General features: G+C 41.2%; 1 protein-coding gene across 4 annotated transcripts in view; it reads left to right on the top strand.

Annotated features, from left to right (window-relative positions):
• LOC124482225 (ankyrin repeat and IBR domain-containing protein 1-like) overlaps positions 1-14,503 on the top strand; it is a 69,051-nt gene that overhangs the window by 29,851 nt on the left and 24,697 nt on the right. For all 4 annotated transcript variants that reach the window (XM_047042715.1, XM_047042690.1, XM_047042700.1 and 1 more), the window contains 2 exons: positions 1,784-1,872; positions 1,966-2,110. In XM_047042715.1, the coding sequence (XP_046898671.1) occupies positions 1,784-1,872; positions 1,966-2,110 (234 nt within the window). The remainder of the gene's footprint in view (positions 1-1,783; positions 1,873-1,965; positions 2,111-14,503) is intronic.

The following is a 14,503-nucleotide window of genomic DNA, read 5'->3' as shown; positions in this document are numbered from 1 at the left end:
AACCACTCCCTTCCGGCAGAAGGCTGCGGTCCATTAGGACCAAAACCTCACACCACAAGAACAGTTTCTTTCCGTCCGCTGCTATTCTTTTTAACAAGGCCTTGAACTGACATTGACGCTCACGCTCCCATACACTCTGTCACTTTTAACATATTTAGTATTATTTTTATTCTATATTATTCTACTTTTTATTTTATATACATTGCAACTTTATTTATATTATGTTGTATTTTTATATTATATTGTAATGCTCTGCCAGTAGTTTTTTTTATTTTGTTGTACTTTTTCGACTTACGTTTAAATGTACACTGTTTGCACCAGCCCACCAAAGTAAATTCCTTGTTTGTGACCATTTACTTGACAATTAAATTCGATTTTGATTCTGATGCATGTGGACCATGGCAGAAATTGGTCGTTTATCAATCTACGTTTTTTTCCATTCTTGTGTCCTTGTGAACTCGTTTGATGTAATCTTTCATTGCCCAAGTACGGTTCCAATCCAAAGAACAGAAGTCACCAAGAAAGCCTAAAATGCCCGGATGTGTTCTTGATCTGCCCCTTTGATCGAGATGCATTAATTGGTGACTTGGCCAGCGAGAACACATCTGATATCCCACAAGTCATTACGAGATGCTAGGAGAACTGGAAAAACGTCACAACTGTGTTTTACCTTTTCTTATTTCAGGTAAACTGTACCTGTAAATCAGCATCTGAATACAAATGTGACGAGAAATGGCTAGACGTTTATGGATGGGCGGGCGGACGGATACGGACGGATAGACTTCGTTTATGGTTCTGCGTAGGCTGTGGGTGCTGAAAAAAAATCACTGCCAGAAGAGTAGGTGGCGCAACGGTTTTTTGTCAAAGACGACCTTAAAGAAACAGTCTTTGTGTGTAAGTCGTCGTTGAGTGTTTATTTACCTAAGTTATCGAGAAGTCAGAGCAAATTTATAAATTAGCCGTTTCATCAATAAAATACGCAAATTTTCAGCAACTACACTGCCCATTTCTCGTCACATTTTAATTCAGATGCTGATTTACATGTACTGTTTAGCTGAAATAAGAATTGTAAAAACTTACAGCAATGGCGATCAAAAATTCTGTTCGTCCTGTTTGGTGGTCAGACAGGAAGTCTGTGATCCACCTCGTCCTGTATCACGGAAACCCCGCCCTCAATACTGACCAATCCAAGCCAAGGGATATCCGTAACTATCAAAAATTACGACGGATAGTTACAAAATTCAGAAGGTGCAGGTCAAGCTCTCCGGGGCTCTCCGAGGGCTGTCACAGTGCTCGAAGAGGGCATTCCATGTAGACGAGGGCATTCCCTAAATCAGCCCTAAGGCTGTTGTTTCAGCTGTCACTGTATTGTGTTCGAAGAATGTGAATGACTTTTATTGATTGATTGTCACTTCAAAATGACCAGATATTAGGTACTATATAAAACTGTATGTATATTTTTCGTCACCTATCTGCCGAACGATCTGTAGTAAAACATGTCTTCCGGTACGACGGGTCACAGAGCGCTCTGTTACGTGGTTTAATATTCAAAAATATATATATAATTGAATCTGGCAATTACAGCAATCCAGTTGTACAGTGTCTTTAGAAAATTTCCTTTTCAGGGTCTCATAGGATGTCAAATGATGCTGAATATTCACCTATGCAGTTTCCAAACAAACCAAATCCCTACTGGCAGAGGGATTTTAATGATCAACTATCATGTTATGCTTTGATTCTTAATAATTTCTCTTAATATTTTTTTGTCTTGTATTTTTGATAGTGTGGTATCTGCATGAGCACCATCTCCATCTTTGAGGAACCCATTGACATGTCATGTGGTCACGAGTTCTGCCGGGCATGCTGGGAAGGGTGAGTTGCTTGCTTGTTTCTTAGTAATTCATTTGTGAGCAATAGCTCAGGAGTGGTCACCAAAATGTGTGTCTGTATCTTGGTACGTGTAAGGTTCCTGAACCTTAAGATTCAGGAGGGGGAAGCCCACAACATCTTCTGCCCTGCTTACGACTGCTTCCAGCTAGTGCCTGTGGAGGTCATTGAAAGCGTGGTTTCCAGGGAGATGGATAAGCGTTATCTCCAGTTTGATATTAAGGTATTCACATTGTCAAACCTAACACAAATCTATTGCACAGGGAAATATACTTATTTCAGTACAAATAAGACATGGTCTTTTTGTCAATCAAGTCCCAGTTCAAATAACCAAAATACAGTACTTTGTGTCATTAACACTAAAATACATTTTATCTGATAGAGTGCATATCCTCAGGTACATAGTTGACATACATTTTGTGTTTGCAAAGTTTACTGCTTCAGTTGTTCTGGTGTTGTTTATTGCTTATTGTGCAGAGTAGGGCTGAACAATTAATTGCATTTGCGATAATATCAAAGGCTGTGATTTTACTTTGGTCACGTGACATGCGAGAGTAACGCAGTTTGCAGACGAAGGATCAAGTTTGCACGTTACATTTTACATTGACCTGTTGTAGCAACCCAGGGGAGTTGAAGGCCCGATACACAATAAAATAGGACTCAGAAACTTGGCGTTAACATAAATTGTTATTTTACTAATACATTTCAGGGTAAGGGTAGTGGGACAAACTTTAACTCAGGTTTCTTCCCGTCCGGGGTCTGTTGTCCTTCATGGGGTGTGGTTGTGGGGGTAAAAGCAGAGGAAACGGTCAGGTGGTTCCAGCCAGGCTCTTGTTTGGGCAATGCTCCTCCAGGGTTGTCTCTCTGGTCCTCTCTCCCTCCTGTGGCATTGGGCTGGCTCCCTTAATGCCGGCTCCCTTTATGCCCTCCCCTGATTATCTGATGGGCTCCAGTTGTGACCACTGCCATGTGCCAAGTGGCTGTAGCATTTCAACAGGCAGATAGACTCCTTCTATCACCTCCCCTAATTTAAGTCTGTGTACCTGCCTTCGGTGGCGGATTGGCTGTTCTGACTCCCCTGGTTTGCTACACTGAACGATTATGGAAAGCCATGTTAGTCACAATTAAAGAAATAAATACATAAATAAATAAATATGGCTATGAAATAAACCCTGATTTTTTTTTGTGTTGTTGAAATAAATACATATAGCATCACATAATGATATAGCTGAATCCATTTGCCTACATCGATAAATAAATAAATGTATTTGTTTCAAAATGACGTTTTTGTAAAGACAACATTTATTTCCGAGCAGTGAACGGGACTTCACCCGACTACATCAAGTTTCTCCTGCAGCCTTACACCCCCACCTGTCACCTACGGTCTTCTTCAGACAACCGCCTGGTGGTCCCACCGCTTTAGACCGCCCGTTCCCAACACAAGCTCTTTCCTGCCTGGCCCCCCAGTGGTGGAATCAACTCCCCACCTCCATCAGAGACACTGACTCTGTCTCCACCTTCAAGAAAAGGCTCAAGACGCACTTGTTCCGGGAGGACAACAGTATTTAGGAATGGTTTGCTGGACCCAATGCTAGTTTCCTCAAGGATCACAATGACTCTTGCTTATAGACTTGTTGCTATTGTTGGTTAGTGCTAACTGATTTAAACTGTTGTACTCGCTGCAAAATATTTTATTTTATCTCATTTTCTACCGTTGCTTGCCTTTCTACTGGCACACTTGCACTTATAGCGATTCATGTTGTTTAATTGTAATTTGCTTAACTACATGCTCTTATGGTTCTTCCCTTTGGCACTTATTTTTGGTTGTTCACAATATGTGCTTCATGTTTTGGCTACCTGCAATGTTTTGGGGCTATCTTGTTTTAGTTTTATCAGTGACCTATGCACTTTGTAAAGCTCTCTCTTGGAAGTCGCTTTGGATAAAAGCGTCTGCTAAATAATAAATGTAAATGTATTTATTTCATGCGACTTTTATTTCCTAATACCACATTTATTTATTTTTTGAGACTTTTATTTCCTAACGCCACATATATTTCCGAGCACCACATTTATTTCTGTGCTGTATTTATTTCCAGTCTCACATGCAAACGAGAGGGGCGTGGTTATTTTCAGACCAACGCAGCTGCACAAGCTTGAAGGCAGATAGGGACACCTAGATTCGAGAGATGATGGAACACATTAGTTGTGTCAGTGTTGGCATGCTGGCCCTAGTATATGAAATTGATCAGCATTGCTTGCCAGGGGATATCATTTTGGCACACATTGTAGATTTTGTAAACGCCGGCCCTGCCTCCATGAGCCATTGCCACAGTTTTATTTACTTAGCCTACAGCAGCAAATATAAGATGCGAACATCGCCAATAAAGTTGAATGTTTTGTGATTTTGTGACGAATCTGGTAATTGAGGCCAACGGCAGCTGCTGCTGTTAGGTGAACGCACTGGTCGCATGATCTAAGTGAAACTCTGTTGTATGTGTCGTATTGTTATGTTGTATCTTGGCCAGGTCACAGTTGTAAACGAGAACTTGTTCTCAACTAGCCTACCTGGCTAAATAAAGGTGAAAAAAAAAAAAAAAAAACTGGTAGTCTGGAAACCAAGGCGATAACACCGGGTGTCCAGCACCTGTGCTATGGGGATAGTTCTACCTGTATGGGGGTGACAAGTGCCATAGCACGGCCGAAAAGCATACAATATAGACAAGCTTTGCCCACAATGTCCGTGTCGTCTCTGCCTTTTTATAATTGGTTCCCAATGGGAGTGATGGTGGCGACCTAGTATATGTGGGGACTTTGTCTATAATAGCTGCGACGTAGCGCTGAAGTTACCTTTGTAAACATTGCTTTAGCTCGTGTAACATGTAACTCGTCTGTAAAGCTAACAATCACTGCCACCACTACGTCTTCTTATGTGGTCTGTTGGCTATAACTGGTCTCAAGTCGGCAACTGTAGGCTAAGTGGCCGGCTAGCTATCAATGGAAAAAATATAGACCGATGTACACCCTACGTGACACAACTGTCAAGCAGGCTCAACTGCGCATGTCGGTGGCAAAAGACTTAAGGCCGATTTATACTTCTGCGTCTCCGTTAACGGACAGACGCACGCACGGAGTCGGACGGAGTCGGACGGATTGGTTGAATTTATACTACTCCGACGGCTCTGCGTGCTGAAAGCAATTCACCGCCAGAACAGTAGATGGCGCTGCACTGCGATGCTAGCTAGGTTATCGAAAAGTCGGAGCAAATTTACAAATGAACCGTTTCATCAATAAAATAAGCACATTTTCAACAACTACACTGCCCATTTCTCGTGACATTTTAATTCAGATGCTGATTTACATTTATTGTTTAGCTGAAATATGAATTGTAAAAACTTACAACAATGGCGGTCAAAGGATTCTGTTCTCTTGTTGGTCACGGCAACCCCGCCCCCACCCCTGACGCAAGCGGTTCTTAATACGGACCAATCACAGCCTAGGGGTATCCGTAAAATGACGGACGGACAGACGGATAGTCAGAAAAATCAGGAGGTGCACGCAGAGCTCTGCGAGGGGCTCTGCGAGGACCCGCAGAGCTCTGCGAGGGGCTCGGAGAGGACACGCAGAGGGTGTTTCTTGACGGAGAGGGCGTTCCCCGTGTGTGTGTGCGTAAAAACGCAGAAGTATAAATCAGCCTTAACTTCTCCCAGGTATAATACACTTGGAGTGTCAATCAGGCAGTGATGGGCAGTACTTGTAGCGACGCTACTAACTTAACTACATTTGTCAGTGGCTTGACGGTAACGTCGCTATTTACAAAACCAGGTAACTTTTCAGTAGCTAAGCTCTTTTATTGATGAAGTAGCGCAGTAGCGTCCTTGAAAGCTAATTTCTCCTGGACATTTCTGATGTTCATACATGAGGTTGGTGGATTATTGTGTTGACCAAGCACTGAAAAAGTGTCTCACATATCCCGTAGTGATGTGTCGTTCATGAACGATTCGTTCATTTTGAACGAATCCTTACAAGGACTCTGGTGTAACGAGTCGTCTTAAAGAGTGATTCGTTCATTTTCTCGTGGCCGCGCATCTGGACTGTTGCATAGGCTCGTCCAAGTAAACAGAAATGATTCATTCATTTCCCGACTCGGTCTTTGGGTACGAGTCTTTGGATCATTTTTCACGTGACCTGCATAAGCTCTGTACTGGTAGCTAGAGGACACGGACGATTCGTTTATTTCCCGACTCGGTCTTTCTACGAGTCTTTGGATCCTTCTTCACGTGACCCGCATTGTATTTTGTAATAGAGGAAACAGTTTCCTCATTCCCTTTCGCGTGGCCGCTGTTTTAGTAAGACGTGAATGATATTCGCTCAAGTCATCATACTAACTGGTTTTGTTATTTTCACATTACATTTATACTTGCAGTTTAGTGCAGTGTAATTGTTTGCCGTGATAACTAAATGCTAGTGTGATAATAAACGACCAAATCATACAAACTGTCATGATACATTATTTTAATGCCGGAATTTCTTTTAAAATAGTATCTGCTGGTGCACATGTCATGAACTAACCTACATGAGAATATGATATGTGTTTGCAGTGGATGTATAGCCCCCCCCCCCCCCCCCCCCCCCCCTCGTTGAAATGAAACAATGACTCTAAAAAAGATTGGTTCATTTTACTGAACGAGATTCAAAGAACCGAATCAGTAAAATTATCCGAACTTCCCATCACTAATATCCCGTTCTGCAGTTCACGATTCACAACTGATCTCACGAGAGCGGAGTACAGCGAGGGCTGTCATCATCTCATCTCCACTCACACAGCGCCTGCGCGGCCAGTCTAACTAGAGAACAGCAATTGTGTATTAGCATATATAGCATTGTGGATTGGGCTATCGTTCAATAAATACATCTAAACATATTTTAGCCTTTATCTGACTGACAATTGTGTTGATCACTAAAATTGCATTGACTTGGCATGCAGTTTGTTCAACTGAAAGTAGCTACTAATGTATCAAGCTACGTTTGACAGATTTTTGTCATTTAGCTTGCTACATTTTTATGAGTGGTAGCTTCTGTGTAGTGAAGCTGAATTTATTGTAGAGCTAGTAGCTTAGCTCACCACATATCAAGTAGCTTGCCCATCACTGCGATCAGGTCGTCATATATCTCTGGCCACTGGATCGCAGGGCTTTACATAAACCTTTTAAGGCACTTGTCCTTTGGACAAGTACATTTACGTTTCACTTGTCCATGCACAGAAGTCAGTTGACCCCGATACCTTTATATAGCCTGACCAAGTGATAAAACTAGCCTGGCTAACGGAGGTTGCTTTCTCAGACAAATGACGAATGAAACAGGCTCGGTTAAAGAAATCCGAGATGCTGGCTTTCTTCAGCAGGCTTGTATCTACAAAAGTCAGTCCTCCCTGACGTTTTTGGTGTAGAATGGAGTGAAATATCACATTGTGGCAGTGAGCGACCCGAGTCTGACTCTGAGGCTAACGTCAAAACAGTATAACGCCGTGGGACGCTGTCTCACTCAGATTGCCAGTTTTACACAAATCACAAAAAAATTGGACCAGTTGGCTAAAAGCAGAATTCCTATATCTCTTCAAAGATCCCCCGCTTGACCTTTTTTGGTGTAAAACTTTGTGTAGAATTGACCGAACTGTAAAATGATTACTTTGTGACATGACGCGACCAAGACATGAGACTGGCTGCTGCCTAAGACAATGCGGTCTACCGGGCGACATTCTCACTCAAATCTCAAGGCTTTCGTGACCCAAATCAAAATTCTGATGTGACAGATCAATTGGGAATTGCTTTCTCTCTTAAAGGCTGTCCTCCTTGACCTTTTTGGTCTTTTTAAATCTAACTATTTGTATTATCTGTGTGGTCCTTTTGCCATTATAAATGCTATCCTTTCCCGGTTTTCTGCCACCACATTGCGCTCGCATCCCGAATGTTTACAAACAAAAAATGGGTCTATTAAAAGGATGATATTAGTGTGGCCATTTCAGGTAGCTAGTGTAATGCTGAATTGGCACAGACCTGAACAGCCAAACCCGTTTTGTCACTGATTGGTCATTAAAACGAGTCCAGTGGTAGTAGTTTGATTTAATATTGAAGAATTACATAAATTATTGTATCTGGGTTTGGGTATTGTGTACCGTGTTGAATGGGTCTTGGTCTGGACACGTCTTGGTTAGTTGCAACTTTTCATTGCCAATATTGACAACGTGTTAAGAAACTTGACTTCAATTTGAAACAGTAAATCCAAAGGTATGGGTAATGTCTTGAATGGTCTGGTCCAGTGTGCGAAATACGGGGTGGTCTGGGGGGGCTCGACCGCCCCGATTACCCCATGAGCCCCCCTGAAAGCCTAAAAAGCAAAATTTGAAGGGGGTCTCAATTTTTTTCTAAATAAATTAATATTGTCACTAATGGTAACGAAAATATTTTTAATCTCACCATGTCCAGTATTCAGAATTCAAAACATTTATTCACAATATTTTGGGCCAAGCAGACCCTTAAAAAAAGGAAGTATATTAAAGTATATTATAAGTATACTAAAATATGGATAGTACACTTTTTGTTCACTTTTGATATACTTTTAAGAAGTATGCTTAGAAAATAGTTCACTTTTAATATACTTTTAAGAAGTATACTTAGAAAATAGTTCACTTTTAATATACTTTTAAGTATGCTTTGAAAATAGTTCATTTTTTATATACTTTTAAGGAGTATACTTAGAAACAGAAAATTGTATACATTTCTACTGGAGTAAGATGTACGCTTTCTATTATTATACAGCAAAAGCAGTAAAAATAATTTTAAAGTATTACAGGTTACATTTTTTAGATCCATTTCATTCTAATTATTCACGTCTATGAAAATCTATTATGCATTGCACATTGAATCTTTTTTTGTTACTGAAGCTGTAACCTTAATTACTGCCAAAACATTCTGAAGCCCTATACTCTTATACTAATAATTATCAATTGGAGTATTAATAGAAAAAAAACAAAAAGCTACTTGAAAATTTGAAGGTTATACTTTAGTTTTAGGTTACGAAATAACAACGTGAAATAATGAAGATGGTGTGGCTCATTGGCTAGTCAATTCCCATGATGCAAGGCAGCAAATAGTGTTAAAATTTGCCGATAAGTTTGTTCAAAATACAAATGAAACTTCATGAATTTCGTTTTTTAAATGTGTCTGCTTAGAATGTAGTGTTTTGTTGCATGGTAATTATCATTGTTGTGCTGGTTTACCATTTTCACCATGAGTTAAATGACTGTTACGTTTCATGAGTAAAGCTGGATTCGCAAACCATTAATACTTATGCAGTAAGTAGCTTTATTCAGAATCTGCAGTGTGACTTTGTGAGGGCCCCCTTTCTCGCCATGTGATGCAAGATCTGAGGCGTCCGAAGGGCCCCTAAACATTTTTTTTAATTAGTAAGTCATAGTAAAATTATATTTTTAAGTTTACTTCTTGAGGTACTTACATTAATTGAAAGTGCACTTGAAAGTATTGCAAAGTATACTTTGAGGCTCTTTAGGAAGTATACTTCATGAACTGAAAGTGCACTACACAGGTTACTTTAGAGTATTCCAAAGTATACTTTGAAGTACTTTAGGAAGTATACTTGATGAACTGAAAGTGCACTACACCGGCTACTTTACAGTATTCAAAAGTAAACCTTAAAATACACTAAGTTTACTTAAAAGTGTACTAAATGACCTAAAAAGTGGGCCAATTCAGTTTACTTAGTACAAAAATAGTATATAAATAAGTACACTGCTAGTATACTTTAAGTAACATGATAATAGTATACTTTTTATACTAAGTATACTTACAAAATAAACTTGAAGTATACTTATTTTTTGTAAGGGGAGCCAGCCAGTCCTGTGTAGGCTACGTATAGTTAGCCATGTGCACCAAACCGAAACATTGAGAAATCGAGGGCTAGCAAGCAAAAGCAGAGTGTATTATTCACACACTTTGGGTTCACATCCAAAAAGTTGGCACTAATACCCCCTTTCATGAACGGAGCTTACTAAGAACCGGTTTTCTTTTCCACGGGCGAGAGCCACCACAGAGCCACGTCATTACGTCACTGTATACGTCTCATATTTCCAAGCAACGCTAGCGCGGTAGCGTCAAACACAACATCAACAATGGCGGACGTTTCGTTGCTGTTGTTGCTCATGGTTTTGCGAACCTATATCGGCATCCAAACACGGCGCATCCGACGTGTTTGTTCAACTCGCCATTTGTATAGACCAATTATCACCCTACATCACACAACTGTCAAGCAGTCTCAACTGCGCATTTCGGTTGTAAAAGACAAACTTCTCCCCGGTCTATTACACTTGGAGTGTCGATCAGGTCGTCATATATCTCTGGCCACTGGATTGCAGGGCTTAATATTAACTTTGAGGCTCTTGGCCTTTGGACAAATACATTTACGTTTCACTTGTCTATGCACAAAATTAACTTGACCCCGATACCCTTAAAGAGCCTGACCAAGTGATCAGCCAAAACTAGCCTGGCTAACGGAGGTCGCTTTCTCAGGCAAATGACGAATTAAACAGACTTGGTTAAAGAAATCTGAGATGCTGGCTATCTTCATCAGGCTCGTATCTACATTAGGCAGTCCTCCCTAATGTTTCTGGTGTAAAATTGAGTGAATCACAACATTGTGCACACTGCCAGTGAGCGAGTCTGACTGAGGCTAACGTCAAAACAGTGTAACAGGGACGCAGTCTCACTCATGGCCAGTTTGAACAAATCAGAAAAACAATCGGACCAGCTGGCTAAAAGCAGAATTCCCATATCTCTTGAAAGCTGTCCTTCTCGACTTTTAAAATGTAAAATTGACTGTTAAACTGTAAAATTATGAACTGTTAAATTATGAACTTAGTGACATGACGAAGACATGGTTGCCACTCGACTATGCGGTCTGTACCGGGCAACATTCTCACTCAAATTTCAAGACTTTTGTGACCCAAATCAAAATTCTGATGCGACAGATCAATGGGTAATCGCTTTCTCTTTTAAAGGCTGTCCTCCTCGACCTTTTTGGTATTTTTAAATTTAACTATCTGTATTATCCGTGTGGTCCTTTTGCCATTAACAAATCTATCCTTTGCCGGTTTTCTGCAGCCACATTGCGCGCGCATCCCGAATGTTTACATTACAATCGAGAATAATAAATAAGAGATGAACAAGAGGCACCGAATGACAATGCTTTTGCAGCTAGCACAGTGGTCCCACTCATGCGCGCAGATGGCACTGGGAGATTCCTAGCGACACCGATCCGTCCCCACCACTCTCCCTACGTAAAGGTGCTGTCAGGCCAAATAGTGTCCTAGGGCCAAATAGTGTCCTACCTGACGTCACAATGCCGTTCCGAAGCAAGGACACGTCCGTCGCTATGCCGACCTTAAATTCCTGAGATATTTACGCGTGCTAGCAGGAAACTGTCATGGTTGCTATACTGGTTACTAGGTAGGAAGTTTTGTATTTAGGCTTATTTAAACCAGTTTATTCTACTCTACTATTTAAAGTTTTCACTCGTTCGACATTCCTGAGACAGCAACGCGCGCAGGTAGAATACTATACGTGTTGCCTTCCCAGTCTGTTAAAATTGATGCTAAATAAGTGAATTCTTTTGACGAAAACAATTAGACAGCTAGCACTAGCTATCAAACGAGTGAAAACTTTAAATAGTAGAGTAGAATAAACTGGTTTACATAAGCCTAAATACAAAACTTCCTACCTAGTAACCAGTATAGCAACCATGACAGTTTCCTGCAAGCACGCGTAAATATCTCAGGAATTTAAGGTCGGCATAGCAACGGACGCGTTCTTGCTTCGGAACGGCATTGTGACGTCAGGTAGGACACTATTTGGCCCTAGGACACTATTTGGCCTGACAGTGCCAGTATGGTACTCCGACTCCGTTACGGATGGGCGGGCCGCCGGATAGGACAGATTAATTCGCATTTCTGTTGCCTTTATGGTTCTCCGAAGGCTGGGGGTGCTGAAAACAATTCACCGCCAGAACAGTAGGTGGAGAAGCGTTTTTTTGTCGAAAACACGTTACTTTGTTGCGTCTTTGTAAGTTAGAAATCGTCGTTGTTTATCTCCCACCTCTCATCACACGTGACCCTCCTACCAGCTGTCACTAGTCAGACGATGAGTGCTGCAGGTGCAGTCACATAGTATTATATTAAAGACTGTGTTTAATGCAATATAACCACCTGAAAGAGCAAACGTGGCCAAATGTGGCCCGCCACGTCATTTTATGTGGCCCGCGGAAGCTTAATGGGCTATTGAAATAAGTCTACGCTGCTTTACAGCGTGCATTGACCATAAACAACATCTCTCACCATACCATGCATTTCGATTGTGTTACGGCAAAGTGACGACATCCCGCCTCTAGAAAGCAGTGTATGCACATCAGTGTTAAACGCAAAGTTTAACTGGGTGAACGCGAGCATGGTTTGAATGACAGCACTCCAATGCAGCCGTTTCTGCGAACGTACCCATGTGCATTTTCAGCCAAGGTCCTAGGGCATTCAACCCAAGTTGGTATCGCTCTCGAACTTGGTTAGAGTACTCAGCCAAGCTAGCATGTTTCTGCTTCCCTTGTCGACAATTTGGAGCCAGAAATGATCACCTTCATTAGACAAGGTTTTACCAATTGGAAAACGGCAATGTTTATTTTACATAAAGCTCAAAAAGCTATTCTGCGTTCAAATAAAGGGCAAAAAAAACGTTTTGCTCTTGTGCTATGCACGCTTGCATTTTGTCACCAAACACTGAGAAAAATATGCAAATTTATCCTCCAAGAAAAATAGCAGATTGTCCAAGAATTAAAAGGCGGACTTCAATTGCAGCATAATAGGCCCTATGTTCACAAAAGCTACAACAAAAACACCATGTTTTTACATCGTTACTGACGTTACATCGTAGTTACAACTGGCCCTTTGACGGCAACCATAATGCTGATGTGGCCCTCGGTGAAAATGAGTTTGACACCCCTGCGATATAGACAAGGCTCTGGTTTTGTGAATTCATTTCTCCACCACCAAGTGTATAATCCAATGTGAAAAATGATAAACAAAAAGACTGATATAATTGAAAACAAAAAAATCCATACAAACTGTATGTACAGTCAAAACTACAATGTACTACTCTTGGTCACTAAACTGTGGCAGTCAGTGCACAGACAACAAACTCACGTTTCTGAATTCGCTAGAGTAGAGCATAAACTAGCTCACAATAAATTTTCTCTCCAAGAAGTTCTCATCACAGACGTCTTTCAAGAAGACGACCTTAGAGAAAACGCCTTTCTGTCGAAGTCGGAAATGATGTCGTTTGGAAATGATGTCGTAGCGGACCAATCACGGCCAAGGGGTATCCGTCTCGTACAGCACGGCATGACGGATCGACAGGAATTTCAACGGTGCACGGGAGAGGTCTCCGACTGCCCCGCAGACGACGGAGAGGGCGTTTCAGGGCGTTCCAACTATGCGTAGGCCCTTCCCATGTGTCCGTTATGTTGAAGTACGGAGTAGCATATAACGGCCTTAAGAGGACAAGCATCAGTTATAACTGCACAGCTGATTAGGCGATGTTAGCGTGTGTAACGTTGGCCACACAAAAGTACCTTAACACTTGAAAAGAAAAAGTGTATTATGTTTATTTTAAAGTATTTTTGGAGCCGGCGTTTGTGCTTTTAGGCTTGACGTCTTCCTGGTTGTCATGGAGATGACGTTAGTAGGCCCTTTCTTTTGGCTGCTTAAAATTGTATTGTTTGGCTCGCTCCATTTCATTCAGTGCTCGAATTGCGTGGTAGCCAGAGGGAGCCGAGCTCCCATAGAGTGAGGACTGGCTCCCATGAAAGTCGAAAATATGAGGGGGTCTCTCATATCTAAGGTGTCTGCCGTATGTTGCATTGTAATTTTGATCTTAAACAACGCTCATTACCCATCCCCTGCGCCGCGGTCTCTTACCATTAAAGACGTTAAATTAAATTATAGCCTACCACGGGACGTAGGCTACTAGATGCAGATTTACAATCAGAAAATATGGCACTAGCAACAGCTAGTTCTAGCCAGGCGGCTAGCTCTACCGAGGCAGAGGACGTGAAGAAGAATTTATGAAGGTAAATATTGCTGGTCTGGTTCAAAGGATTATGATATATTTCATTTTTAAATTGAGTGTCTTCTTTGTTTTGCAAAATTGAAATGAAATATGGACTATTGCTATAGGCTACTATATATCAATAATATGTTGCATGCATGCAAACTCCTCACCTAATGCCTAAACCTCAAAGCCAATCAGGGGCTTGTTAAAATTACATGATATTGTTTAGAAGAGCACAGATTCTACATTGACCTAGCCTCTTAATTTTGCTCTCAAAGTGCACTAGATTGATGCGTTTAACTTTACATTTTAAGAAATTTTCTTCCGGGGGAGCATGCCCCCTGACCCCCCTACAGGGTCGGGGGATTGCAGTATTGTTCTCACTTTTGTTAGCTCAGTATTGCACTTCAGTAGGCATATATATACTGAAGCTGCAATAAACATTGCATATA

The sequence above is a fragment of the Hypomesus transpacificus genome, chromosome 2 (genome assembly GCF_021917145.1).
Source record: "Hypomesus transpacificus isolate Combined female chromosome 2, fHypTra1, whole genome shotgun sequence".
NCBI classification, from domain to species: domain Eukaryota; kingdom Metazoa; phylum Chordata; class Actinopteri; order Osmeriformes; family Osmeridae; genus Hypomesus; species Hypomesus transpacificus.
This window is presented reverse-complemented; position numbering and strand designations above follow the sequence as displayed.